General features: G+C 37.8%; 1 protein-coding gene across 1 annotated transcript in view; it reads left to right on the top strand.

The window, feature by feature from the left end:
- Positions 1-26,048, top strand: part of CCDC172 (coiled-coil domain containing 172) — a 53,807-nt gene extending 27,759 nt beyond the window's left edge. The window contains exons 5-8 of the mRNA XM_036265970.1: positions 6,162-6,263; positions 7,420-7,522; positions 24,775-24,862; positions 25,698-26,048. Of these exons, the coding sequence (XP_036121863.1) occupies positions 6,162-6,263; positions 7,420-7,522; positions 24,775-24,862; positions 25,698-25,739 (335 nt within the window). The 3' untranslated portion in view covers positions 25,740-26,048. The remainder of the gene's footprint in view (positions 1-6,161; positions 6,264-7,419; positions 7,523-24,774; positions 24,863-25,697) is intronic.
- Positions 26,049-27,535: the final 1,487 nt, after the last annotated feature.

Here is a 27,535-nt window from a genome sequence, read left to right as displayed (position 1 = left end):
CAGAGCAGACATGCAGAGGGAACAAAGAGGAGGAGCAAAGACCAAAGACAGAAACTAAGAAAGCATAGCATTTAAGGAAAGGAAGAGAAGAATTAGAGTAGACAAAGAGGGCAACAGGGAATCAGCAGAGCGTAGTGTTTTGGAAACTAAAAGCAACAAAAAGTTGTGCACAACTGAGTGTGAGTCAAAATAGGAAATTCATTTGACAATCAGGAGATACCATGAGCAGCATCAAAGAGTGGGAGTTGAAGTAGAGAATGAAAATATAAATGATATTAAATTGAAAATTAGTTTTTCATGGAGCCTTTCTAAAATGTACTGTTACTTCGATGCCTTTAGTAAATGAAGAATAGTAAACACATGTAACACTTTTATTGACTTAAGAGTTATTGTTACAAATATTTTATCGTGCTTTGCATGTGACAATTTTTATTATTAAGGTAATATTTACTAGGTGTAAGCCATATGAAAACCACCATCCTGAAGATTATAAATGCTGAGGTCATGTTAACTGAATTTAAATCTTAATTTCACCACTTAATTGCTCTGTAATTTTGGGCAAGATACTTAAATTTCTTCGTCTCCGTTTCCTCATCTATAAAGATAGGGGATTATAATAAGGTTGTTATGAGGATTCAGTGAAAGAATATTTAAGCATATGGGATGCTGCCTGGTATATAATTAAGATTGCAAAAATATGGGGATTATACTTTTAAATTAGTTTTATTCTATAGAGGAAGGAAATGAGGTTCTCATAGATAAATTACTTTGGGTAGAGAGATTAGGACAGAGGTTCTTAACTGTAGTAGGTATACATGTGAGAAGTTTAAAAAAATACTAAGTACTTGACTCTTATCCCAGACTTATTGAATCAGAATCTCTGTGGATGAGGATAGGGAACATAATTTTTTAAAGTCCCTTAGGTAATATTGATGTGTACTGCTATTTAATGATCACTAAAAACAAAGATAAATAGGTATTAACCTTAGGAAATAGTCTGAAACTAACTTTCTTTAAAAAGTCACTGGATGTCACTACTTCTGTCCAACACAGCATTGGAGATTCTAGGCAGACCAGTTAGGCCAGAAGAAGAAATAACAGGCACCCAAATTGGAAAGGGAAGAGGTAAAATAATCTCTGTTCCCAAGTGACATTATCTTCTATGTAGAACACCTAAAGATTCCACACAAAAAACTGCTAGAGAAATAAATAAATATCATATTGACCCTGGGACAACATGAGTTTGAACTGTGCAGTTCCACTTATACATGAATTTTAAAAAATAAATATACACACGGCCCTCCGTATCCCTGGGTTTCACATCTGTAGATTCAACCAACCAGGGGTTGAAAACAGTATTTTTGATCTGCGGTTGAGGGCTGACTTAAGTTAAAAGTGGATTTTAGACAGTAGAGGGTTGGAGTCCCTAACCCCCCACCTTGTTCAAGGTACTGTACACCAAAGTTTCAGTATACAAAATCAACACACAAAAATCAGTTGCATTTTTATGTAGTAGCAATGAGCAATTCAAAAAGGAAATTTGAAAATTCCATTTATAACAGCATTGAAAAGAATACAATACTTAGGAATAAATTAACCAAGGAGGTGAAAGACTTAGGTATTGAAAACTATAAAACATTGCTGGAAGAAATCAGAGAAGACCCAAATAAATACAAAGACATTCCACGTTCATGGGTTGGAAAACGTAATATTGGTACAGTGATGTTATTACTAAAAATGATCTACAGAATCAATGCAATTCCTATAAAAAAAAATCTGCCAATCTAACTAGTAGTCAGGATACTATTTTCATTGTTGGTTCAATTAGCATTTCTGTGATTTTGCACAACACTGGATATATTTCTCTGAATTTATTGACCACTATTATTTTTCTGTGAACAGTCTATTCATATTTTTTGTTCAACTATTTATTTTTTTGTTTTTACTATCTGTATGTGCTTTTTGTCCGTTAAGGAAGTTATCCTTTTGTCATGTGTTATAAATTGTTTCCTAGTCTATTGTTTACAGTTTGACTGTATTTATAGTGTGTGTGTGTGTGTGTGTGTGTGTGTATTTGTGTCTGTCTCTCTGAATGCCAGATAGAAATTTAAAATTTTTGCAGTCATCTTAATGAATCTTTTCCTTTATGATTTCTAGACCTTTGTCTCTGGCTTAGAAAGGCTTTTCTGTGTAGCATTAATAATTAAACAATTCAGCCCTGGCCAATTTGGCTCAGCGGTTGGAGTGTCGGCCTGCGGTCTGGAGAGACCCAAGTTTGGTTCCTGCTAAGGACACGTACCTTAGTTGCAGTTTGTCCCCAGCTCAGGTTGGGTTGTGTGGGTGGCAACCACTCGATGTGTCCCTTTCACGTTGATGTTTCTCTCTCTCTCCCTCCCACTCTATCTTAACAAAATGTCGAAAAATGTCCTTGGGTGAGGATAAAAACACAAAATTAAAATTAAAAAAATAATAATTAAACAATTCACCCATGCTTATTCTGGTAACTTTCAGTTTCCATTTTCCCATTTATATTTTACATGATATAAATAAATTCAAAGAGCTTAGGTAGCCAACATTTTTTTTCAGTTATTTAACACTACTTATTGTGCCCTGGCTGGTTTGGCTCAGCAGTTAAGAGCTTCGGCCTTCAGACCAAAGAGTCATGAGTTCATCCCTGGCCCTGGTCGGAGTCAGGTGGGAGTCAACCAATCGATGTGTCTCTCTTACATCGATGTTTCTCTCTCTCTCCCTCCCTCCCACTCTGTCAAAAAAAGAAAAAAAACACTACTTACTATGTAATTCACTGTTTTCCAATCAATTTAAATTCTACATTTATTATATGTTAAATTTATGTATTGTATGTGTGTCTTTCTGTACTCTGTTTTCTCTGTTTTTTGAGTATTCTAGTTTTATAGTATCATTGAATATCTAGCAGGGCATCCTCTCTCCTTATTCTTTATTATTGATTCTCCTGTGTTTATTTTTCTTGATAACATTGTTTCATTTTATCAAGTTCAAAAATGTTTGTATTTTAATTAGAATTGCATTGACTTTATTAATGAATCTAGAGAGAATTGATAACTTTACAATCTTGAGTCTTCCCACCTAAAAACAACATATGTATTTCAGTTGTCTTCATCTTTTCTTGTTAATATTTCTCTATGTATTACTAATTATTGTAAATGGAATTTTAATATATGAACTTTGGGAGGACACAAAAATTCAGTCTTTAGCAATAATGATGTTGCATATCCTTTATTACTAATTTTAATGGAAATATTTCTAGAGTTTTACTGTTAATCATGATGCTAGATTGAAGCTCTCTCTCCTTCTCCTTTTCTCCCATCCTCTTTTCTTGCATCCTCCTCCTCCATACTCCTTTTGAGATGATCATATATGCTTTTCCCACTTTAATCTATTAACATAGTGAATTTTATTAATACATGTCCTATTATTAATCATACTTAGTTGTGGTCTCTCAGTCTTCTAATATACTGCTGACTTCTGTTTGATAATATTTTCTGTAAGATTTTTGCACCAATATTTATAAGTGAGATTAACTTTTCGGTGAGTTAACCAAAAGGATGTAAAAGCTTCCTTTTTTTTTCTCTAGCTGGAAAAATGTTAATACTAAATGATCTGCTCCTTCAAGGTTTGAAATAACTCACTGGTGAAACTGTTTCTAGTGCCTTTATCTCCTTGTTGTTGTTCAAATTTTAAGCAGATATTATCCATAGCTGTTTTGTTATTTTCTACTATTCAGAGTGTTTTTCTTTTTTTTTTTTTATCCTCACCCGAGGACATTTTTTTGTTCAGATAGGGTGGGAGGGAGAGAGAGGAAGAGAGAGAGAGAGAAACATCGACGTGAAAGGGACACATTGAGCAGTTGCCACCTGCACAACACAACCAGGGCCTGGGACAAACTGCAACCGAGGTACATGCCCTTAGCGGGAACCAAACCCGGGTCTCGCTGGACCACAGGCCAACGCTCTAACCGCTGAGCCAAACAGGCCAGGGCTCAGAGTGTTTTTCAATGACCAGATATCTTCTTTGATTTTTTTTCCCATTTTTGTTCAGAGTGGGAGGGAGGGAGAGAGAGAGGGGGAGAGAGAGATAGAAACATCGACATGAAAGGGACACATTGAATGACCTCCTCCCACACAACCCCAACCAGGGCTGGGGATGAATCGCAATGGAGGTACATGCCCTTGACCAGAATTGAACCCACAACTCATTGGTCCGCGGGCCGATGCTCTAACTGCTGAGCCAAACCGGCCAGGGCTCTTTGATTTATTTATTTATTTAGTTATTTAGTTAGTTATTTTTATCCTCACCTGAGGACAGTTTTTCATTTTTTGTTCAGATAGAGAAGGAGGGAGAGAGAGGAACAGAGAGAGAGAGAGAAACATCGACATGAAAGGGACACATCGAGTGGCTGCCACCCGCACAATCCAACCAGGGCCAGGGACATACTGCGACCGAGGTGCATGCCCTTAGCAGGAACCGAACCTAGGTCTCTCTGGACCGCAGGCCAGCGCTCTAACCGCTGAGCCAAACCAGCCAGGGCTCTTTATTTTTTAACCCCAGAGTTGGATTCTCCTTGAGAGTGTCAACATATTAACACCCATATATTTTTAAAAGACATTATTATATTACTACTGGGCTGTTTTAATGAACCTCTTAATTTATTTATATTCTGTTTAAAAGTATCATGATCAACATAGCAAACCAGTACTTCAACTTGTTTTGCCATCTCTGCACCACCTCGTGCCTCTCTGCCTTCCGGGTTCCCCAGTGGCCTTTGCTTTCTGTGCTGCATGCACACGGACCTTGGTCACTTCCTAGGTCGTAGTGTGCTTCCTCCTGCCTCAGGACCTTTGAATTTGAGCTGGTCTAAGCTCAGATGTTGCTTCTAGAGGATCCATTCCTCTGACGATATTCTCTCATGGTCTCTATACTGATATACTTACTTGATTCATATCTATCTCCCCTACAAAGGTGTAAGCTTTCACAATGACAGGAATTACATCTTTTACTCACCAGTGTATTTCTAAAATATGCCTAGTACATTCATTCATTCAATAATGATTTTTTGTACTCTTTTGTGTATCGGGCACTCTTACAGGCATTGATGATACCTCAATGTATGACAAAGAAATAAAAAATTTTTCCTTTATGGAATCTACATTCCTGTAAGGGAATATAAACATCCATGTTGCAACCCGTCAGAATAAAAAGATCTCACTAAACAGCAGAGTCCTACCCTAAATAGTAGGATTAAATTAACATTAGACTCAAGGCTATTCTAGACCCACTGTTTAAAAAAAAAATCTTAAAAATGAGATTGGAACCTGATCCATAAGTTATTTAATCACCTGCCAAATAACAAATATCAACATGGTTTAGGGGAAGATAGCAAAATTCAAACATTTAGCAAAACAGTAAATGCAATATCTTGTATTTAATAACAAATCACTAGACATTTGAAGAAGCAGCAAACTGTAACTCATAGTAAGGAGGAAATTAGGTCACTTGAAACATACACACAAATGACAGATGATGAGGTTAGCAAAGAGAGACTTTAAATTGCTCTTATAAATATTATAAATAGACTCAAAGACATGGCTATAATCAAGAGATAAGTGAAAGATCTAAAAATGTAATCAAAGACACAGAAAAAGCATTTAACAAGATTCAATAGCCCTTTGTGATAAAAATTTAAATATAAAAGAATTTGTTGTGGGAATAAAGGGAGGAAGGCATTCTAGGTAGAAGAAACAATATTAACAATATTGTGGAAGCTTCTAGTCATATAGTGAATACTATGGAAGATCATTTTAAATACACTTTAGTTATGAAGGATAGAGTTTTCTTTTTGTATCATTGGTAAGTTTGTTTTACTTCGTGATATTACATTATTTTGAATTCTTTGCTAGTAGTCTAACCATCGACTAATTTTCATTTGTATCCACTTGGTGCTTAAATGAATCTGGTCACTTTATTAGAAACAGTTCCTAGGTGGCCAAGGGAAGCCAGTCCAGCCTTAAAATTAACCATATGCTGCTTAAATTTTTGCTACATGAGAAAAAGTTAAGAAGTGCTAACATTTATGGCAAAGCCCAAATAGTTAAAATAATGATTTTTTGTTTATTCGTTTCTAGAAATGAAGTCAATGGAACAAGGCAGTGGCCAGTTAAATGAGGTTCAAAAACAAAAGAGTGAATTAATGCAAGAACTATTTACTCTGCAGAGAAAACATAAAGGTATTACCTTTTTGTGTTTGTTTATTTTTCTGATGCGTATATTCATATACACATGATAGGGTCATATTATTCTTTCAAAATATATCAACTTATTGCAATGTAGTGCTATTATTGGTATAAAAAAAGAAATAGGTAAAACACTGAATTGATCAGTGTTAGGCTTGATATATCTATTTTTTTATTGATTGTTTTTTTGTTTTTTGTTTTTTTTTTATCCTCACCCGAGGACATTTTTCCATCTTTTGCACAGATAGAGTAGGAGGGAAAGAGAGGAAGAGAGAGAGAGAGAGAAACATCGACGTGAAAGGGACACATCGAGTGGCTGCCACCCGCACGACCAACCAGGGCCAGGGACAAACTGCAACCAAGGTACATGCCCTTAGCGGGAACCGAACCCGGGTCTCTCCGGACCGCAGGCCGATGCTCTAACCGCTGAGCCAAACTGGCCAGGGCTTTTATTGATTGTTTTTTAGAGAGAGAGGAATATGGGGAGGGAGGGGACGCTCGATTGTTCTTTAGAGAGAGAGAGAGATCCATGTGAGAAAGAAATGTTGATCAGTTGCCTCCCACAAAGCACCCCCACCAGGAATTGAACCTGAAACCTAGGCATGTGCCCTGACTGGGAATCAAACCTGAAACCTTTTGGTGTGTGGGACAGTGCTCTAATCAACTGAGCCACCAGACCAGGGCTGACCTGATATATATATATAAACTTTGTTAATCCTCACCCACGGATATTTTTTTCAATGGTTTTTAGAGAGTGAAAAGGAGGGAGGGAGAGAGAGAGAGAAATATCGATGCACGAGAGACACATCAATTGGTTGCCACCCACATAACCCTGCTCAGGGCTAGGTAGGGATCAAACCTGCAACCCATTTATGTGCTTTTGACCAGGAGTCTAACCTGTGACCCTTTGGTCTGCAGGCCAGTACTCCAACTGCTGAGCCAAATTAGCCAGGGCTGACTTGATATTTTTAATGTCTCAAATTTTGTTAAGACTCTTGTTGTGCCTTTAATTGCTATATTAAAATAGAAAAATAAAAATCATTAGTGCATACATTTTATATGGAGCAGTAGAAATTAAAGGATTATTCTTATGAATGAATAAAGACAAACTTTAATTTTTAAGATTGTAAGCATTTTCATAATTGTTTAGTTTTTGAGGATAAAAAGAACGAAGCCATTTGTACTACCAAATACCTAGAGGCAGAAAAAATAAAAATCAATGAGAAGCCTCAAAATGATGCTGAATGCTTAAGGTAAGAATTGCCCATTACAGTTTGGTATAAAATGTGGTAATTTTTCACGTTGTCAAATAGATTTCAGCATAAAGCTTAAATGCATAGATTTTTATCCAGTTCCAGATGAAGGCATTATTTTTTTCCTATGTGTATTCTGAAACATGCTAATAAGCAAATACTTCACTGGCTAGAATGTGCTACACATAAGTTTCATGATGCATTGGGTTGATAATGCTGGAATCAGTTTTATCTTTTCTTATACCTCATGGGCTCAGTGTTATTCACATCCTAATAGATGAAGAAAAAATATTGGTGTCACAACTCTCCTTTCTTTTATCCCTGACATTTCTTTTGGAAATGATTGGAATTATTTTTTATCTTTCTAGATTTCAGGGGGTGGAAATCATAATTTACTATTTTGTTTGAAATTTGTTACCCTGATTTTATGCCTAAAGAATGAAACTATTTTCTGTATGGAATATTCTGATGCTTTTTATGTGTTTGGATAATGAAAGAATGGCTGATGTTTAAAATAAACAGTCATAGACTTCCGGTCAAGATGGCAGGTAGGTAAATGCGGTATTGCGTCCTCCCACAACCATATCAAAGTTACAACTAAACTATAGAACAACTATCCTTCAGAACCGCCTGACATCCAGCTGAATGGAAGTCCTACAACTACGGAATTAAAGCAGCAGTCGCAGCAGCCCTCCTGGTAGGAGGGCAGAGGGGACGGGCTGGCCCCACACCCACGTGCGGCAGATAAAAATCAGGAGGACACCTCGGCTGGGAAGGTCCTCTCTGAGGATTGAGGGGTCCCCATCCCACACCAGAATGCCAGCTCAGGGTTCCAGTGCCAGGAAGAGAATCCCCATCACTTCTGGTTGGAAAAACCAGCGGGAACTGAGGCTCAGGGAGGCTGAGGTGGCTGGACCCCCAGGCAGCTCCTTAAAGGGCCCGCGCACGGACCTATGGGACTCTATCCCTCTAAGCTTGGAGGGGAGGCAGCTCGAGGGGCGCCAGAGACATACAGGGAAGAACTGAGCTGTTTGGCACTGGAGCGAGGGCTGGAGAGGGGCCTTTCTTCTGGGCAGACATGCTGTCAGAGGCCTTTGTTCCTTTGGTGAGCCCTTCCCTGGGGCGGCAGACAGTCGCCATATCTGGGACTCCAGCAGCCTGGCTCACACTGGTAGCCCCGCCCTGGTGACTCCCTGAGGCCCCGCCCTGCCCCATCCAACTTTCAGGCCCACCCAAGCTGTTGCCAGTTGCTTAACCATAGGATTGGCCTGTCTTGGATCCTGCTTCAGGTTTTCCTAAATTCTTTCAAACGAGCAGAATCTGGTCTTAGCGAGCCCCATACCTCTGGTTAAGTAATATACAGAAACAAACACAGAGAGGCAGCCAAAATGAGGAGACAAAGAAACAGGTCCCAAATGAAAGAACAGAACAAAACCCCAGGAAAAGAACTAAGTGAAATGGAGATAAGCAACCTAACAGATGCTGAGTTCAAAATACTGCTTATAAGGATGCTCAATGAAGTTAGTGAAAACCTCAGCGAACTTAGGGAGGGCCTCAAGAGCATAAAAAAAGACCAGTCAGGCCCTGGCCAGTTTGGCTTAGTGGTTGGAGCGTCGGCCTGTGGACCAGAGAGTCCTGGGTTTGGTCCTCGCTAGGGGCACCTACCAAGAAAAAAAAGGTCTAGTCAGAAATGAATGATGCACAGTCAAAAATGAAGGAGGCACTAACTGAAATAAAGAATAATTTACACAGATTCAATAGTAGAGTAGGTAAAGCCAGGAAGCAAACCATTGATTTAGAATATAAGGAAGCAAAAAACACCCAGTCAGAACAGCAAAAAGAAAAAAGATCCAAAAAAATGAGGATAGTGTAAGGAGCCTCTGGGACAACATCAAGCGTGGCAACATTCACGTCTTGGGGGTGCCAGAAGGAGAAGAGAGAGAACAAGAAATCAAAAACCTATCTCAAACAATAATGGCAGGAAACTTCCCTAACTTGGTGAAGGAAACAGACATACAAGTCCAGAAAGCACAGAGAGTCCCAAACAAGATGAACCCCAAGAGGCCCACACCAAGACACATCATCATCAAAATGCAAAAGGTTCAAGACAAAGAGAGAATCTTAAAAGCAGCAGAAGAAAAGCAGTTAGTTACCTACAAGGGCGTTCCCATAAGACTGTCAGCTGATTTCTCAAGAGAAACTTTGCAGGCCAGAAGGGAGTGGCAAGAAATATTCAGAGTGATGAAAACCAAGACCTTACAACCAAGATTACTCTATCCTGCAAAGCTGTCATTTAGAATCAATGGCCATATAAAAAGATTTTCCCAGACAAGGAAAAGCTAAAGGGGTTCATCACCACCAAGCCATTATTATATGAAATGATGAAGGGTCTTCTTGAAGAAAAAGATAAAAAATATGAACAAACAAAATGGCAATGAATACATATCTATCAACAATTGAATCTACAAATAAAATGAAGAAGCAAAAGAGAAACATTCTCAAAGATATAGAGAACATTTTATTGGTTGCCAGATGAGGGGGGCGGGGGGGGGGATTGGGGGAATGGGTGAAAAAGGTGAAGGGATTAAGAAGTACAAATTGGTAGCTAGACTGACAAACCTCAAAGGGAAGGGGGGATGGGGAGTGGGAAGAAATAAACCAAAGAACTTATATGCATATGTGCATAACCAATGAACATAGATAACAGTGTGGGGAAAGACAGGAGAGGGGCGGGAGTGGGGAGGAGGGGGTCAATGGGGGAAAAATGAGGAACATCTGTAATACATTCAACAATAAAGATAAAAAAATAAATTAAAAAAATAAACATTCATATACACATGGAGGACAAAAACCCGTTTTAGTAATTTGACTTTTTTTTTATCCTCATCTGAGCACATTTTTGCTTTTTTTTTTTTTTTTTTTTTTTTCAGATAGAGTGGGAGGGGTAGAGAGAGAGAGAAACATTGAAGTGAAAGGGACATATTGGGTGGTTGCCATCCGCATTACCCAACCAGGGCTGGGGACAAACTGCAACCAAGGTACGTGCCCTTAGTGGGAATTGAACCCAGGTCTCTCTGGACCACAGGCCGATGCTTTAACCGCTGAGCCAAACCAGCCAGGGCAATTTGATTATTCTTTATTAATAATTCAGTGTTATATTTGCTGGTTTAATTTTAAAGAAGTTTCTATACTTTCTAGGATTAACCAGGCTTAATATAACCAAAGAAACCTCATTACTGAGTCTATGAAGAAGCAAATGAAACCACCTTTCACATAAATCATATAGGAAATATGTCCACTAGAGCCGAACAAATGTTTCATATTAGCAGTGTAGTGCCTTCGGCCATAATTTTAGTAGATTATGAGAAAATATTTGCAATTTAATTTCATGTTAAGTTTTGTAAGCATGAAATATCAATCTCTTGGATGATAGGTATGATGCAGAATGAGTTTTTGTAATGACAATCTGCTCATTGATTATTTTACGCTTTAAAAAATGGCAATGCCCACTGGTATCATTATAGTTAATAGTGTAAGGGCTTCTAATACGAACTCCAGTTTTGTGGGTTTATTACTTACCATAAAAATTTGCCCTGGGTTAAACTTAAACACACAAAGTCTGTGTCAGAGCGTGCTTTCTCCTTCACTAATGATGACGGAGAGAATTTGCATAGACAGAAACATCAGTCCACGTACCTAGTCTGTTCTTTGGATTTGAGCAATCATTAAATGAAATGCCAATATTTATCAGTTCTCACTTTTAATTCTTTGATATGCATAGCTTGGTTTCCCCACTGGTATATTCTGTATAAGTTATTTTGAGTCTGAAGAGCAAAGTACTGAGTTTAAAATTTTAGGAAAGAGGCCCATCAGTCCTATAATTAGTACAAAAACAAGAAGCTAATGATGGCAAAAAATGATATGACATTTATTCAACTTTGTCATGAAGGCCAAAATTAAGTTGGTTTTATCCCTAAATTTTGCAATAGAATAGTCATTTTTATCTTTGTGCTCAAATGTATACCAAGTTTTGTAATAGTTGCCTTTTTCTTAATTTTTCAGGTTTAGCCACTACTGGTATGGATGCAATTTTTATAGGAGGGTTTCTCAAACTTGGCACTGTTAACATTTTGGGGCAGGTTATTCTTTGTGGTGGGGAGCTGTCCTGTGAAATGTAGATGTTTAGCAGCATCCCCAAACCCAATGCCAGTAAGCATCCCTCACTCCTCAGCCTTGACAACCAAAAAGGTCTCCAAACGTTATTGTCAAATGTCCCCTTTGCACAGGGATATGGGAAAATGGTCCACAGTTGACAACTAGCTTTATTTTAAGGTTATTATAATTATGCTTCTATTAAACTTTAGTGAGAAAGCGATTATAAAAAAATAATATTCATTTCTGTGAGCTTATTGTTTCTACTTTTAGTAATTAGAAAATTTTGATACATATTTTACTCGGTCTACATTACTGAATTCTTTCATAATTATTATGTGTATTTTAAGTCAGTTTGCCATGTGTAGGATGTCTGTTGAACCCTCTTGATGCCATCCATGAAGGTGGAGAACAGTACTCACCTCATGATGGTGTAATGGTCCCTGCTTCAGGTAATCTTTCCCTGTTTTTAAATATCAAGATGTCTGTTTATTTAAAAGATTCACACTATTGAAGTGACGTGTGTGGGCTCATTAATTAACATATGCTAAGATGGCTAATTTATAGAATATTGCTATGCTTGATTGACACTTAAGCCTAGGCTTCCCAACGACTTGTGAAACTGTGACTGAGCTTTGTTTCATCTAGTCTGGGGAGGACAGAGGTGATAGAGCTCGGGCCCGAGAGGAAGTAAGCATGGAGGTGGAGAGTGCAGACTCGTTTGAATCCCGGCTGTAGTCTGGGGCGGGACCTTGGAGAAGCCATCGTCTGCGCCTCAGTCCGCACATCTATGAAATGAAGTTAATGATAGCACCTCCCTCACAAGATTAGAGTAAAACAAAATCAGTGACTTATTTATACCAATCCCTTAGAACAGTGCTTAGCGTACAGTAAATGCTCTACAATTATTAGATATAACTATGTCATTACTTATGATTTCATACTGTCCATGAGGATTTCATGCCTTTCATTTGTCTTCCTCATTTTCTCCTTCTATTTGTCCTTTAATGCAGAGGCTCCCTGGAGGTTAATCATTTATTGTCTTCTTACTTTGTACTCTTCTTGAACAATCTCATCTGGTCTAATCATTTTAGTTATTTACACATTTTTGTGCCTAAACCCTCTTTCCTAAGCTTCAATCCTATATTCCCAGCAGTCTAATACAAAAAGAGAAATAGTTCTAAAGTGATGCTGTCCTGATGAAACTAATAAAAATTAATTGCCAGGAGCTCAAGGGCCTTCATAATCTGTCCTTTCTCTCCGTGCGTTTCTGTCACATGCCTTACGCTGCAGGTACATCCTGATACTGTTTGTGGAATTCTGAATAAGCCACAGGCCTTCATATCTTTGCATCCTTCTCTCTTCTTCATCAGCCGAAATCCAGCTGAGTCCTCAAGGCTCAGCTTACGTGTCATCTTTACTGGCTATTGCTCAAATCCAAAATGTAGCAGGCATTTTTGCCATGTTTACAAATCACACCATTCTCTCCCTACCCCAGTCCATTACCTCCAAAACACTTGTTGAATCCTTCTACTCTGTCTCCATTGCTCACATCCTAGTTCCAGCCTCCAGCCTCCCCCACCTGGATCACAGTAACAGTCTCTCTTCTACTGTCCCCTCATCCACTCCACTGTCAATTGAATCGTCATTTGGTGGCTTCATAACGAATACCATAAAACCTGAAGTCTTAGTGTGGCCTACATGACTTGCCACAGCATGGTCTCTGGCCACATCCCGGATGTTATTTTCCACCATGGTCCCCTTCTCTGCTCCCACAGCACCCCAAGCTTTGTTCCGCCTAAAGACCTTTGTTCCTGCCATTCCTTCTCCTAAAACTATCTTTTCACCCCTCTGCCTGCCTGTCTCTAACTGGCGGGACATAGCCCGTCCTGTAGGTCTCAGTTGAAATGTTTCCCCAGAAAAGCCCTCCTTACTCTGTGATCTAAATTGTGGAACCTGTTATTTTTCTAATAGCACACAACTTTTTCCTTTATAGCACAGATTCCATTTTGTAATTACATATGTATTTGCTGTATTTTGTTAATGTCTGTCTCCATTATGTGCTCAATAAGAGGAGGTAACCTGTCTATTTTGTTTACTATTCTATACTAATGGTCTAAGAGCGTGGCATGTGGCAGGTGTTGAATAAGTAAATGGAGGAATAAATGAATGTCCAAAATTATGAAAGCTTTCCTCTACTGTTCCTTTCTCTGTGCTCATTGAGAATATGCTTATCATGCTGCTACCTCCTTAATCCTGTTCAGTGATAGTATGTGTATCAATATATCCCCTAGACTGGGAACTCCCTCCACTGGTTTATTTATTTTTATCAGTCTCTGCATCTGGCAGAGTCAAGGGCAAATAGTGTTCCAAATATTCTAAATATTTACTTCAGTGATTGAGTCTACATATAATTTTATCATCACTGCAAAGAAGATAGCAATTCATCATATATCTTCAGCATTATTTGCAAAACCTGGTGTAGTCTATCCACTGGGATAGCCCCAGGGAATCCTTTCTACTCCTTACTTTTTCTTCCATGTGGAAAATACTTTGCTGGTTTAACCTTCCTGGTTGCCCCCAGCCCCCCACACGTCCCCCGTTCTTATCCTGAGGTGAGGAGGAAGGACTCACCTGATTGGGCACTTAGGAAGGACTCGGTTGGAGCCGGTCGCTCCACTCTGCTGCTCAGGTTTTCCAGTGGGAGGTCCCAGGAGGGCGACCTCGTGGCATCAGCTCTGCCTTTAGTGGGGTGTATATTAGTCTGACTCGGGTTCAGTATGAGGAAGCCCTCTCCTTACAGATGTAAGCCGCCTTCTCCACTCTGTGCTCTGCTTGTGGCAAATGTGATGTGTTGACCTCCCTTCTGCCTTACTTCTTTTGGGCAGAATTCAGGCAGGAAAGAAGAATGTTATATAGCGGACTCCCGACACCCATTATTTTTGTTTTATACAACATCAGTCACTAAAATATAGTTCTAGATCATGACTTTTTATTTACCTCAAATAGTAAACATACTGGATAACTTTTTTCCATTGACTTTTTTTAGAGAGAATGGAAGGGAAGCGGAGAGGAGAGGGGAGAGAGAGAGAGAGAGAGAGGGAGAGAGAGAGAGAGAGAGAGAGAGAACCAACTTGAAACATTTTAGGCATTTTCCTTATCCACAAAAATTATTTCTGGAATGGTTTTACATTTTTATAACCAATATGTGTGATTGTTTAATGCAACAGGAAGGTGGTATCAGAAATGAAATTGCAAAGTCAACAGCCTGGGATTTTTCCTTCTGCACATTTAAAGATAGTATGGTTTTGTGAAGAGCATATTTGCAATGAAAACTGTACAAAAGTTAATATACACTTGCTATTGATAGAATCTAAATGCCTTTGTATGAAGTAGTAAGTCAGTGCTATTCCCTTTCAGTGAAAATATCATCCAGTTAAGTTGGTCATGGAGGTCATATAAGTGGTCCTTAGATTTATAAGAAGACATAAAAACATAGTAGTATTCAAATACTTCCAACCTCTGTAAACAATATATAGATAAAAATGAATATTTACACACACACACACACACACACACACGTTGTTAATCCTCACCTGAGGATATTTTTTCCATTGACTTTTATTAGAGAGAATGGAAGGGAAAGGTAGGTGGAGAAGGAGAGAGAGAGAAAAAACATCGATGTGAGAGAGACACATTGACTGGTTGCCTCCCACAGGCACCCCAACTGGGGCAGGGGATAGAACCTGAAGGTACATGCCCTTGACCAGGAATCTAACTCGTGATCCTTGGGTACATAGGCCGGTACTCTAATCAGTGAGCCACACTGGCCAGGGTTGTATATATATTTTTATTTTACCAAATAGATACAGGTGGTTTTAAATGATGATAGTAGGTTTTGTTGATGGAATAAAAATTCAAACACTACAAAGACGTAAAATATCAGAGTCTCCTGTCTCATTACCTCACTCCAGAAATGCTCAGAGTAACCACTGTTAAAAGTTTGGCATGTGTCCTTCCAGAGTTTATGTATCCGTGTGTGTGTGCGTGTGTGTGCGCACGCGCACCTGCACAGGTGCATGTGCATGTGTGTGTGTTTGGCAAAAAAATGGGATCACACTTACTGGTCTGTAATTTTCCTTACTACTTTTGCCCTTTCCCATGTTTGTACTGATTGTCTTCATTGTTTTTAATGCCAGTGTACAGAGATGCCATATTTATGTTATCTTTATGCCATTGATCGATCTTCAAGAGTTTCTAAATATTCATAATTAGAAACATTTTAATTCATGTATCCATTTAATATGTGGGGGAGTATTTCTGTAACATTATTTAGAATAAGCATCATTTAGCAGAGGAGTAGAAAATTTTTTTCTTTTTTCTTTTTTCAATCCTCGTACAAGGATATTTTTTCATTTTTGTTCAGATAGAGTGGGAGGGAGAGAGAAAGAAACATCAATGTGAGATGTACACATCAACTGGTTGCCTCCTGCACGACCCTGACTAGAGCCAGGGACGAACTGAAACCTAAGTATGTGCCCTTGACCAGAATTGAACCCATGACTCATAGGTCCACTGGCTGACGCTCTAACTGCTTAGCCAAACCGACCAGGGCCAGAGTAGTAGGAATTCGTTGTTCAGGCTACATTGAGAAAATAATGCACATTCACTTTGCAGTGCTCTGTGTCATCAAGAATGAACTCAGAGTGGACAAGTGTAATAAGATCTCAGTTTTAAGTTTCTGGAAAATACTACTCAAAAATAATTATATATCTGATTCTAACCCACACGATCTCTTTTTTAAAAACTTTTATAATACATGAAATTTCCTATTTAATTCTAGGATTATTGTTAGCCGCGTATTTTGTTCAATATTTCTGTGGACTCTGCATCTTTTCTGGTAAAACTCATCATTTATTCACTAACAGAAGTGTCTCTACAGCATTGATTTTGTAGCCTTCCAGCTAATGGAGACCCCCCATTTTATGAATTTGTGGCACATACTATAGTTACTAAAACGTCTATGTAAATACAAGGGACATTTTGATGGTAGAATCAGTTGATTATTTTAAAATTTATATTATGTAAATGTACCTAGTTGTAAATATCTCTAAACTTTGAAATAGTTTTGCTTATTGTATGAGCCATATAGATTATCATTATCAAAATTCATTGATAGCTTTGATATAATAAGATTTAGAAATTTTTTCATATGTTTATCTTTATAAACAACCCCTTTTGATATGAGAGCGGGGAATATGATAGAAAATGTGTGGTAAAAGGAGATGCCTAATCCAACCAACCCAGGGTGTGGGTAACAGATGATGGAGGACCCTCTTTTATCTTCTCAGCAGGTCTCTCCGGTTCAGCCTCACACCTCTGAGTGTTCTTACCTGTCTGCCAGTGGCCTGGCTGGAAGGAAGGCGTCATTAGGAAACTGAAGTTTTGCTTTGACATATTCAACTTTCAAACCTACTTTCAGAAGTAAATTGTATATGAAAGAGGATGCCCTGTATATCTTTAAAAATAGTGTTTTGTGTTTAAATGATACTAAAATAATTTTTGTATGAATTAATATAGAGAAACATGATTAAGAAAATTGAATCATGGGAAAACTAGTGAAAAGTAGAAAGGACTATTTATTTATTTTTTAATTTTATTTTTGTTACAGACGTTTCTTCTTTTTTACCCCATTGACACCCTCCTCCCCATCCCCTGTGCCCCGTCCCCGGCTTTGTTGTCCATGTCCATTGGTTATGCATACATGCATATAAGATCTGTGGTTTATCTCTTCTACCTCCCATCACCCCTTCTTCTGAGGGTTGTCAGTCTGTACCCTACTTCCGTGTTTCTGGGTCTACCCTATTCCTCAGACTGTTATATTCATTATATTCCATATATAAGTGAGATCATGTGGTATTTGTCTTTTTCTGCTTGGCAGGACTACTTATTAAACCTCTGGTATGATTAAGGAAACCAAAAAGGATAAGATTAACAGATTTAACATAAAATCTCATGTGTCAAAAAAGTCATTAACTTGGAGTGATAAACAGATAAATTTATAATAATTATGACAAGGGTTAACAGTTTATCAAATAATCAAATGATGAAAAGCAATAAGAAAACACTAAAATCAGTAGTTCTTTATTAAGGTTTTTACCCAGCAAACAGGTATTAAATGCCCACTTTGTATCATGCACTGAGCAAGTTACTAGCAAGACCAAGATGAATAAGAGGAGAAAATTCTGTTAAACTGCTAACTAATTAAATGTGAATTAAAACCACTGAATATAATTTTTCTATCAAATTATGAAAGACATTTTTAAACTACCATAATCAGAATTGGCAGGAGTGTGGTACAGAGCTAATTTATACATTGTTGTGGCAGTATGCATTGCATATATTTGCAAAGCAATTATATAAATGTTTATGCCATTTGACCCAATAATTCCACTTATGAGCTCTCTCCTAAGGACAATAATTCTAAGTACAGAAGAAACTCTATGCACGGAAGTGTTATTTATGGTAGGGGGGGAAAGTAACAATTTAAATGCTGTACCATGAATGATTAATTTGACTGTGGTGTAGCAACTTAGACTACTACATATTTATCTTAAATGGTATTAATTGTCATGCTTAATTAACTGGGGGAAATGTATATGATAAGCTCTAAGCAAAAGAAAAAGCTAGGAGGCACTAGCACATAATCACTATTAGATGGAAACAGAAAACTGTGATGAAGTATACTTAAATCTTAATAGCATTTGAGTTTGTGTACTAAGACTTTGGATGAGATTTTTTTCTTCTTTCTAATTAAATAGTACTTTGTAGAGTTCTATAGCTGAAGAGAATGTTCTTTCGATTAAGTCTTTTCTGTGACACTTAGCAACAAATTTTATATGACACTGAAAATAATTAGAAGGCTGCAGGAAATCGTAAAAATACAAGGAGCACCAGTTTTGCTAAACTAACTAGCATGTTGGCCATCCTGGTCATTAATTGATTCAAAGAAAGGTGACAGTAACCAGTGCAAATTGCCCTTGTTACTGTGCAGCAGATGAAGGAAGTCCTCCTTGACTCCTGTAGGCAATCAGTCTATGCACTGAAGCATGAGTTCTGCTTACCATTATATAGCTCTGGTAGCTGCAAATGTATTAATATTCATACCATTATCATCAGCCTCTTTTAAAGCTAGCAACAGCAATCTTTAAGTGCAGATCTAAATTCTGCAGCTTGATTATATGCTGAATAGTGAAATACTTCCTATAATTTGCTCTGAATGCCCTCCTTAATTTCAGTGGTCTTTCATTCTTATTGTTAGCTAACTAAAAGCGAAAGTGGCCACCACCCAATTCTGATGGACATGAAAGATCTCACAGAACCTGTAGTCCATTTGATCTGAAAAGGAAAGGGCAAGTATTGATGATATGGTGGGAAGAAGGAGCCCTGCCATTTTATTTGAAAAAATAAATATATTAAAATGAAGCCTTGAGTACACCGTATAGCAGTATTAGAGTAGGCAATTAGTTAGATAATTAACAAGAGAGGAGGGAAGGAATGGAACAGTCACCCCGGGGAGTAACCAGCATCTTTCAGCCAAATGGAGCAGCACACCCTGCCTAGTCAACTAGGCAGGAAGGATAGCTTAGAAACAAACCACAGGAGCGGAGCCAGAAAGGGGGTGGCAGGGAGGTATAAGGGGCAAGTTTTGCCTGATTTACCTGGGAGGGAGAAAATGGTGAGGGCTAGTTCCTTTTACCGAGTGCATATGCCGTAGGAGCCAAAACCGCACAAGGGGGAGGCACAAGCATGTGGAACTGGATAGGGAGGGTCACAAGCTCAGGAAAATCCAGGGAAGAGATTGGATGAGGGAGGGCACAAGCACAGCCCTGGAAACGCCAGGAAAGAGGTTGGATAGTTCGAAAGAAAGCCCCTCTTTCCCAAACCCAAAGACATAAAGAAGCGTGACAATCCGCCCGTGCCCTTCCTGCTCTGGGCACTATTTGCTTTCTCTTCTCCTAAACGCTAAAGGTCCCCGGGAGACTTGCAACCAGGGGAGCAGCAGAACCCTCCTTTGTCTCTGTAACTTACTTTCCCGAATCCATGCCAGCAGCTGCTGCCCTATGGCCTCCCCCTCTCACCTCTCTGGGTGCTGTCGCTTTCCCTCTAACACACCTTGCCGTCATTGCTTAGAACTCCTCCGAGGCGAGTCCCTGGAATGCTGCACTGCTGATACTGCCAAAGAACCCGTCTCCTCCAGTAACAGCAGCATACATGGTACATTGTATCTCTCCATTTAGCCTTCCGCTTATTCTTTAAAATTATGTATTATAAGAGGTTTTATGCTTGTGTAAACATTTAATGCTCAAAATTAATAACTTGTTCTACCTTTCCTACCTGAGCATTCCTTCAGAATTCCTGTTTTAAATTCTTCAAAGTCCAGAACACCATGAGCTTCACATATACAGGGTATTGTTTCTTCATTCATACCTATAACTATTCTATTTTTCTTCTCTGTGTGTAAGTTCTAAAGAATAGTAATATAATGAGTTAATGAGTACCTGTGAACTAAACCAGAACATTACCAATGATTTGTAATAGCTAGGGGTTCTTCCTTTATCCCTAACCCTTTCCTTACTCCAGATGGAATTACTGACCTACATTGTGTTTTGTTTTCGTGTGTGTGTGTGTGTGTGTGTGTGTGTGTGCGCGCACTGTCTCTGTCATGCTTAGCTATCACAATTAAACTTTACTGTTTTCCTTATTTTTATACTCTGGACCAATATAGTATTGGGATTATTTGATCTCTAAAAATGCTTTTGCTTTTTTTTGATAGTATAGTTCTTTGGAAACTTTCTCCATTTTAGCTATAGTTATTGGGTGAGAAATAGACCTTGGAAGGGCTACAACTTTTAAAAACAAGAAAGAAGCAAGAGATGGAAATTAAAGGCCCTGGAGAAACAAAAGTCATAAAATCAAAAACTCAGCAACCCTTCCCATTGCCAAAGTAAGAGAGCCATTGATTTAACAAACATTCCCTTCGATTTCTGGAAAGCCCGGTAGTGTTCTCAACCCTGAGGCCGCAGACTGTGGTCCTCATTTTCCCACATTGGGTGGGACTTCCTGTTTCTGAGGATCAGTTAGCCTGCGTTATATCACCCCACACCCTCCCTTTCCTTTTCCTCTCTTCTATGTAATTGCTGCTCGGCCTCTGCATTGTGGACGTCAGATTCGGTTCTACTGGATTAAGATATTTATTTCCATATTTATGTGTAATGTCAAGTTTATAATATCCTGTTTCTTAATTAGCTTGTAAGTATGGCCTATAGGTGACATAATTTGGCCTTGTAATTAAGAGATTGTTTTTATTTAGGTGGTTGTCATTATTTTATAAGACAGGTTTCTTAAAGTATAACTTACAGTAAAATTCACCCTTTTTTTAAAATCCTCACCCGAGGACATTTTTCCATTTTTTTGTTCAGATAGAGTGTGAGGGGGAGAGGGAGAGAGAGAGGGAGAGAGAGAGAAAGAGGGAGAGAGAGAGAGACACACACACATTGACATGAAAGGGACACATTGAGTGGCTGCCACCCGCACAACCCAACCAGGGCCGGGGACAAACTGCAACCAAGGTACGCGCCCTTAGAGGGAACCGAACCCGGCTCTCTCTGGACCGCAGGCCAACACTTTAACTGCTGAGCCAAACCAGCCAGGGCTAAAATTCACCCTTTTAAATATACAGTTCTATTAATTTTGCCAAACACATTTAATTATATAACCACCATCACAATCAAAACAGAATACTTTCATTACTCCAAAATATTCTCACTTGCCCATTTATAATCAAGGACCACAATCCACTCCCAGTCTCTGGTCTATTTTCTTTTCCTTCTTTTGTCTTTTCCAACATGTCATATAAATGGAATAATATGCTATGTAGCCTCATCTCACTTCTTTTATTTAGCATAATGTATCTGAGATTCATCTATACTGCTCTAATATCCATGACGTTTGAGATAGTGGCAGAGCATCTTACAAAATGCACTGATACAAAAAGCTCTGATACAAGAAGCTCAGAGAATTCCAAGCAGCATTTTTAAAAAAATTATTTATTTTTATTGCTTTTAGAGAGAGGGGAAGGCAGAGGAAGAGAGAGATAGAAACGTTGATGAGAGAGAACATCTATTGGCTGCCTCCTACATGCCCCCCACTGGGGATTGGGCCCACAACCTGGGCATGTGCCCTGACCAGGAATTGAACTGTTGACCTCTTGGTGCAGGGGTCAGTGCTCAACCACCGGGCATCAAGCAGCATTTTAAAAAAGCAAACATCTCTACACATTATATTCAAATCTCTGGGGAAAAAAAACAGATAAAGAGGGAATCATGAAGGAAGGCAGATAAAGAAAAGACATAAAACATATTGCATACAAAGAAATGAAAAGAATTACAGTAGACTTCTCATCAGAAATCATGCAGAAGACAAAGGAATGACTCTTAAAATATGGAAAGTGAGAGCTGTCAACTCAGAATTCTCAATGAAAATATATTTTACACATGAAGGCAAAATAAGATGTTCGTAACAAATATGAATTATAAATATGACTTCTTTGAGAACAGACTACATTACAAAAAAAAGCTGTAGTAAGTTTTTCAGGAAGAAAGAATATACCAGATAGAAACTCAAAACCAAACCAAGAAATAATAGCTTGAGAAATGGTTAAAGTGAAGGTAAATATAAGAGCATTTTTTATTTTTAATTGCTCTAAAAGGTAAATTACTAAATCAAAAATACTAGCAACAGATTTCATTTTATAGTAAATGTAAAAGAAAAATATGTGATAACGAGAACAAAAAACGGGGTAATTGGAAGCATACTGTTGTAAAGTTTTTATACTTTAAGTGTGGCTGTATAATGTTATTCGAGAGTGCACAGTAATAAATTGAAGATGTATATTATAAACCCAGTTCAAGCATTATAAAAATTTTAAAATATGTATAAAGAATAAGTCAATTAGTAGATGAAATACAATCATAAAATAAATCTAAAATGGGAAGAGAGGAAAAAAGTAACAAAGAACAGATGGAACAAATAGAAAACAAGTAGCAAAATTTTTAATCTGGCCAAATAACCATATTAAATGTAAACGATCTAAACACACCAACTCAAAGACAGAGATTATTATGTAAGATAAAAGAGTATGACACAACTATACAGTTTGTGGAAGAAACTCGCTTTAAAAATATATAGATCCCTGGCCATTTTGGTTCAACAATTAGAGTGACAGCCTGTGGACCAGAGGGTCTTGGGTTTGAATCCAGTCAAGGGCATGTACCTGGGTTGCAGGTTTGATCCCTGGCCCTTGTTGGGGTCTTGTGGGAGGCAACCAATTGATGTGTCTCTCTCCCTCCACCTTCCCTCTCCCCACCACTCTGTCTGAAAATCAATGGAAAATATCCCTGGGTGAGGATTAACAATAAATAAATAAATAGACATAAATGAAAAGTAAGTGAGTGGAAAATGATAATCTATGCCAGCAGTGTCTGAGAATTTTAGTTTCTTCAGATCTTTGTCAACACTTGGTATTTCCTGTTTTTCATCTGAACTATTCTGATGGGTATGTTGTGGCATTACATTGTGCTTTTCTTTTATATTTTATTGAAGTTGAAAACCTTTTCGCCCTGGCCAGTTTGGCTCAGCGGTTAGAGTGTCGGCCTGTGGTCCGGAGAGACCCGGGTTCAGTTCCCGCTAAGGGCACGTACTTCGGTTGCAGTTTGTCCCCAGCCCTGGTTGGTTATGCGGGTGGCAGCCACTCGATGTGTCCCTTCACGTCGATGTTTCTCACTCTCTTTCCCTTCCTCTCTCCCTCCCATTCTATCTGTACAAAAAATGGAAAAATATCCTCAGGTGAGGATAAAAAAAAAGAAAACCTTTTCATATTTTATTAGCTATTGGATATCTTCTTTTGTGAATAATCTAGTAAATGTGTGTATGCGTGTGCCCATGCGCGTGTGCCCATTTTCCATTGTTTTATTTTTTTCTTATTGACTTGTGGTTCTTCATATCTGTTTTTTTATTGTCTCTAGTGACCTTTACTTACAGTGCTTTCTTTCTTGAGTACCTGGTGATTTTTTATTGTAAACTCATTGTTTGCTCTTAATCTGTGGGAGGCCTATGAGCCTAAATAATCTTAAATTTTCCTTCAGAGAGGATGTGCTTTTGCTTCTGATAGTATAAAGGGAGTGCCACTGGCCTAGGACCCCTGCAAGCCCCTTAAGGACAGGGCTCAGCAAAGGTTCAAGTTGATGTGTACTTCTCACCTTGTGGCTGGCCCACCTTGGTTGAGTGTGTGAAAGCGATGCTGTTCTTGGTGTCTCTGCTCAGGGCAGCCTGCCCCTTCTATCTGCCCAGCCTCGGGCCCCAGCTCTCCAATCACAGCTTCTGGCTTTTGTTATGGTCTTTGTTTTTTTGGAAAGAATGTTAGTCATAATGCTAGAAATAGATGACTGTTTCATCACTATTTTTCACATTAAATATGTGCATAAAATAATTTTGCTAAAAAGTAATTTCAGAATATTCAAAAGATTAAAGACTTAATTGGAGAAAAGAAACATTGATATTACTTTTTCACTCTCAAAATATATTTTAATGATATATGTGTAAAATCAAGTTGATGTTTAATTTTAAAGCAAGAAGAAATCTAAGAGGTCATGCCTTTTTCTGTACGCAGAATTCTCAGGTGAGGTTCAGAGAGGCTAAATGATTTCGTGACGCTATTGGGCTTGCAGCGGCCAGGACTGAAGTGGAGGTCTTCAGGCAGGAATATAGATTCCCCACTAAACCATGTTGCTCTTTTAATTACCGTAAAGTTACTGAATGTGTGTTATTATTCAATTTACCTTATTTAATGTATGAGAGTTTTCCCCCAACATTTTATGTAGTTCTTACATAATTATAGAGATTTAAAATTCCTTTCCAATTTTTTAGTGTTAACTTGTAATTCTGATGATAGAACTGCAGACCTGCCACCATTGAGGTAATAAAAATTATTATACAAGTTGATTGCTGAACTAATAGGATGAATTTTCCATTTAAAACAGACTTAAAAAGGAACTAGAACTTTATAAGGAAGATGACATGCAAAGTGTTTATGAAGCTCTCCAAACAGAAATAGAATTTTTGGAGCTGGTAAGCTGTCGTTGATTCTCTAACTTCTGATTACCACTGTTTCCCTGCTGGTGGAGTGGTTTCGGTGCTGCACATGTCACTGAGCTACTCTCTGCTGTTCGCATGGATTTGTACTGGATACAACAAACAAAGCAGCAACAATTAAAAGAACTACGGTCAGGATATAAATCTGTGAAGTATTTAGAGTTCCTGGAGAGCTTGGTGCTGCATAAAACACATTATATTGAAAGAGAACATGCACAATTTCAAACTAAGTTAAATAGAATTTAAACTTGACCACACAACAAACTTCCCTGGGCTGAAGCTGTTATTAAAGGATTAATGCACTAAAGAAGTTTAACTATCATAATGCTAAAAGCTTTTTGGTTTTGATAGGCATAAAGTATACTTTTATTCTATTTGATCCTAAAACCTTCTTATTACAGATTTTTATGATCTTAAGAACTTTGGATTCAATTATTGGACACTTATTTTCAGATTGTGTAGGAACACTTCAAATTGCTTTTAACCTTCTGTTTTGGTTATTTATAAAATGAAAGTATTTGCTATGCTGTGTTTTAATGGAGACCTAAACAGCTAGCTTTAAAGCATGTTCAAGTATAATTTTATTTAAATGTTCCATTTTGTTTCATGTTCATTTTCTGTAAACATTTTCTTTTGTTTACAAATGCTCTAGCAGGTTGTGTTAGGATTTGTATTTTTTTATTAAAACTTTTAAAAATAAAATTTAGGAATACCCAGACTAATTGTGGCATTAAATTAACATAAATTTTATGTAATTCTTTTAAGAATTTCATCTTCCTTATGAATAATTATTAATATGTTTTCCTTTCAGACATTGGCACAGAAAGATCTTCAGGAAAACAAATACATGTAGAGAATTGATCAGCTTTCCAAGATTTGATCAAAGCATCTTAGAATCAAATCTTTTTGATAGATACATGAATGACACCTATTACAATAGATTCTTATGGAAAACGTGAGGTCCAGAATGTTCAAAGTTGTTGATGTCTAGAACTGGTTTATTAGCACTTTAAAACAATAATTTTTTGTCTTATTACTTGCTGGAACTTTAAGAGTTCTTCTGTGGTTTGATGTCTTTTCTAAAGGAAGACGAAGGAGTTGTAGATGCTGTGGTCTCAGGCTCCCAATATCCCGCTGATCCTTACGCTGATCTGGACTTTCTGATGTTGATCATTTTTTGTTGCGGCTTGCCTTGGGTCGAAACACACGTAGGAAGAAACACTCAGGTGATTGACCTAATTTTGTCAGTGCCCTTTCCACCAACAGGGTGCTTACTTTCCTTTTAATCCTTCTCCAGTCACATGACATTTGTTGACAGAAGTCCCCTGAGGTCTTTCATCTGCAAAAGCCAATGTTCTCCACTTTCCTCTAGATGTGTCTATGAAGTTATGTCTGGGGCACTGGCGGCCATTATTCAGCATCTGTACCTGCCAGTTTTCTTCCTAAAGCCAGTTTTGGTTAGAATGAAATAAGTCATCCTCTTGGAGAGGCGCATAATCTCCTCACGGCCATCAGGATTCATCTGCTCTGGTGGCCTGAAACATTGCGACTGAAAACAGTGTACTTACATCTGGATTGAACTTGGTATTGCCGCCAAATTTCTAACATCACATATGCTTCTGCTGTTAGCAATTCTGACTAGGAAGAAAAGTATATTTTCAGTAGTTTCTATATAAAAGTACGAAACTGTTCAACAAGGCCCTAGATTGCAGTAGCTGGGGAAACAGAACAGAAACCTATTTGGGGGTATATTTCAAAGCACTGAGTGCAAATATGAGAATCATGTTTTCTTTTGTGGTTGTAGTTGAATAAGTTTAACATTAAATGTGAGATGTTTACAAATGCTTTATATCTGCTGATGTCAAAGCAGAGTACTTAGGTCTAGGTTCAAAGCAAGTCTTACTTTAGCATAGCTTTTTTGTACATGTTGATTTACACTCTTATTTTTTTTAATTAGCAAAGCTAAAACTTTCCTTTGAGATGTGTACCAATTGCCATCTGTTTAAATAATTTGTATTTTCAGGAGTGATTTCTATTTTGATTTTTTCAATATTTAATAGTAAATTATTTTTGCTTAAAAAGAAAAAAAAAGATAGGTTTCAGGGAATTGCAACATCTATTTTATATGCAAAAATAGAGTGGGAAATGGTTATTGGGATTAGCTCTGACTTCAGTTCTGTTTTATTTTAATCCATTTATTTACCCACATTCTAAGTTCTAAGTCTTGTGAATATCTGTTATTAAATATATATCATATTTTTAATATGTAGATTGAGCTTACACATAAAATCTTTTCCACTTAACAGTAATTTTTGTTTGTTGTTGGTTTTATAGCTAAAATATTAATATGAATCAGAGATCTGCCACTTATTTGCATAATTAACACACAATAGCACATATGCAGAATAAACTCTTACTGATAATATCAACTATCTTTGTGTGTGTGTGTGTGTGTCATAGAGAGTATCTAAATTACATGCACAGTAATGGAATCAGGATGAGTTAAGAATTGAATTTGAGAAAAAAACAGGAGGTTCAGTATTTTCATTACTTCACAATGCTGAAAATGCATATTTTAAGATTTAAACTAATATTCAAACAATCAAATACATTATTATTTCAGCACTGCACAGTCGAGAAATACAAAGC

The sequence above is a fragment of the Molossus molossus genome, unplaced genomic scaffold (genome assembly GCF_014108415.1).
Source record: "Molossus molossus isolate mMolMol1 unplaced genomic scaffold, mMolMol1.p scaffold_m16_p_17, whole genome shotgun sequence".
Taxonomy (NCBI): Eukaryota; Metazoa; Chordata; class Mammalia; order Chiroptera; family Molossidae; genus Molossus; species Molossus molossus.
The sequence above is the reverse complement of the archived record's forward strand: the minus strand, read 5'-3'. Positions and strand labels throughout refer to the sequence as shown.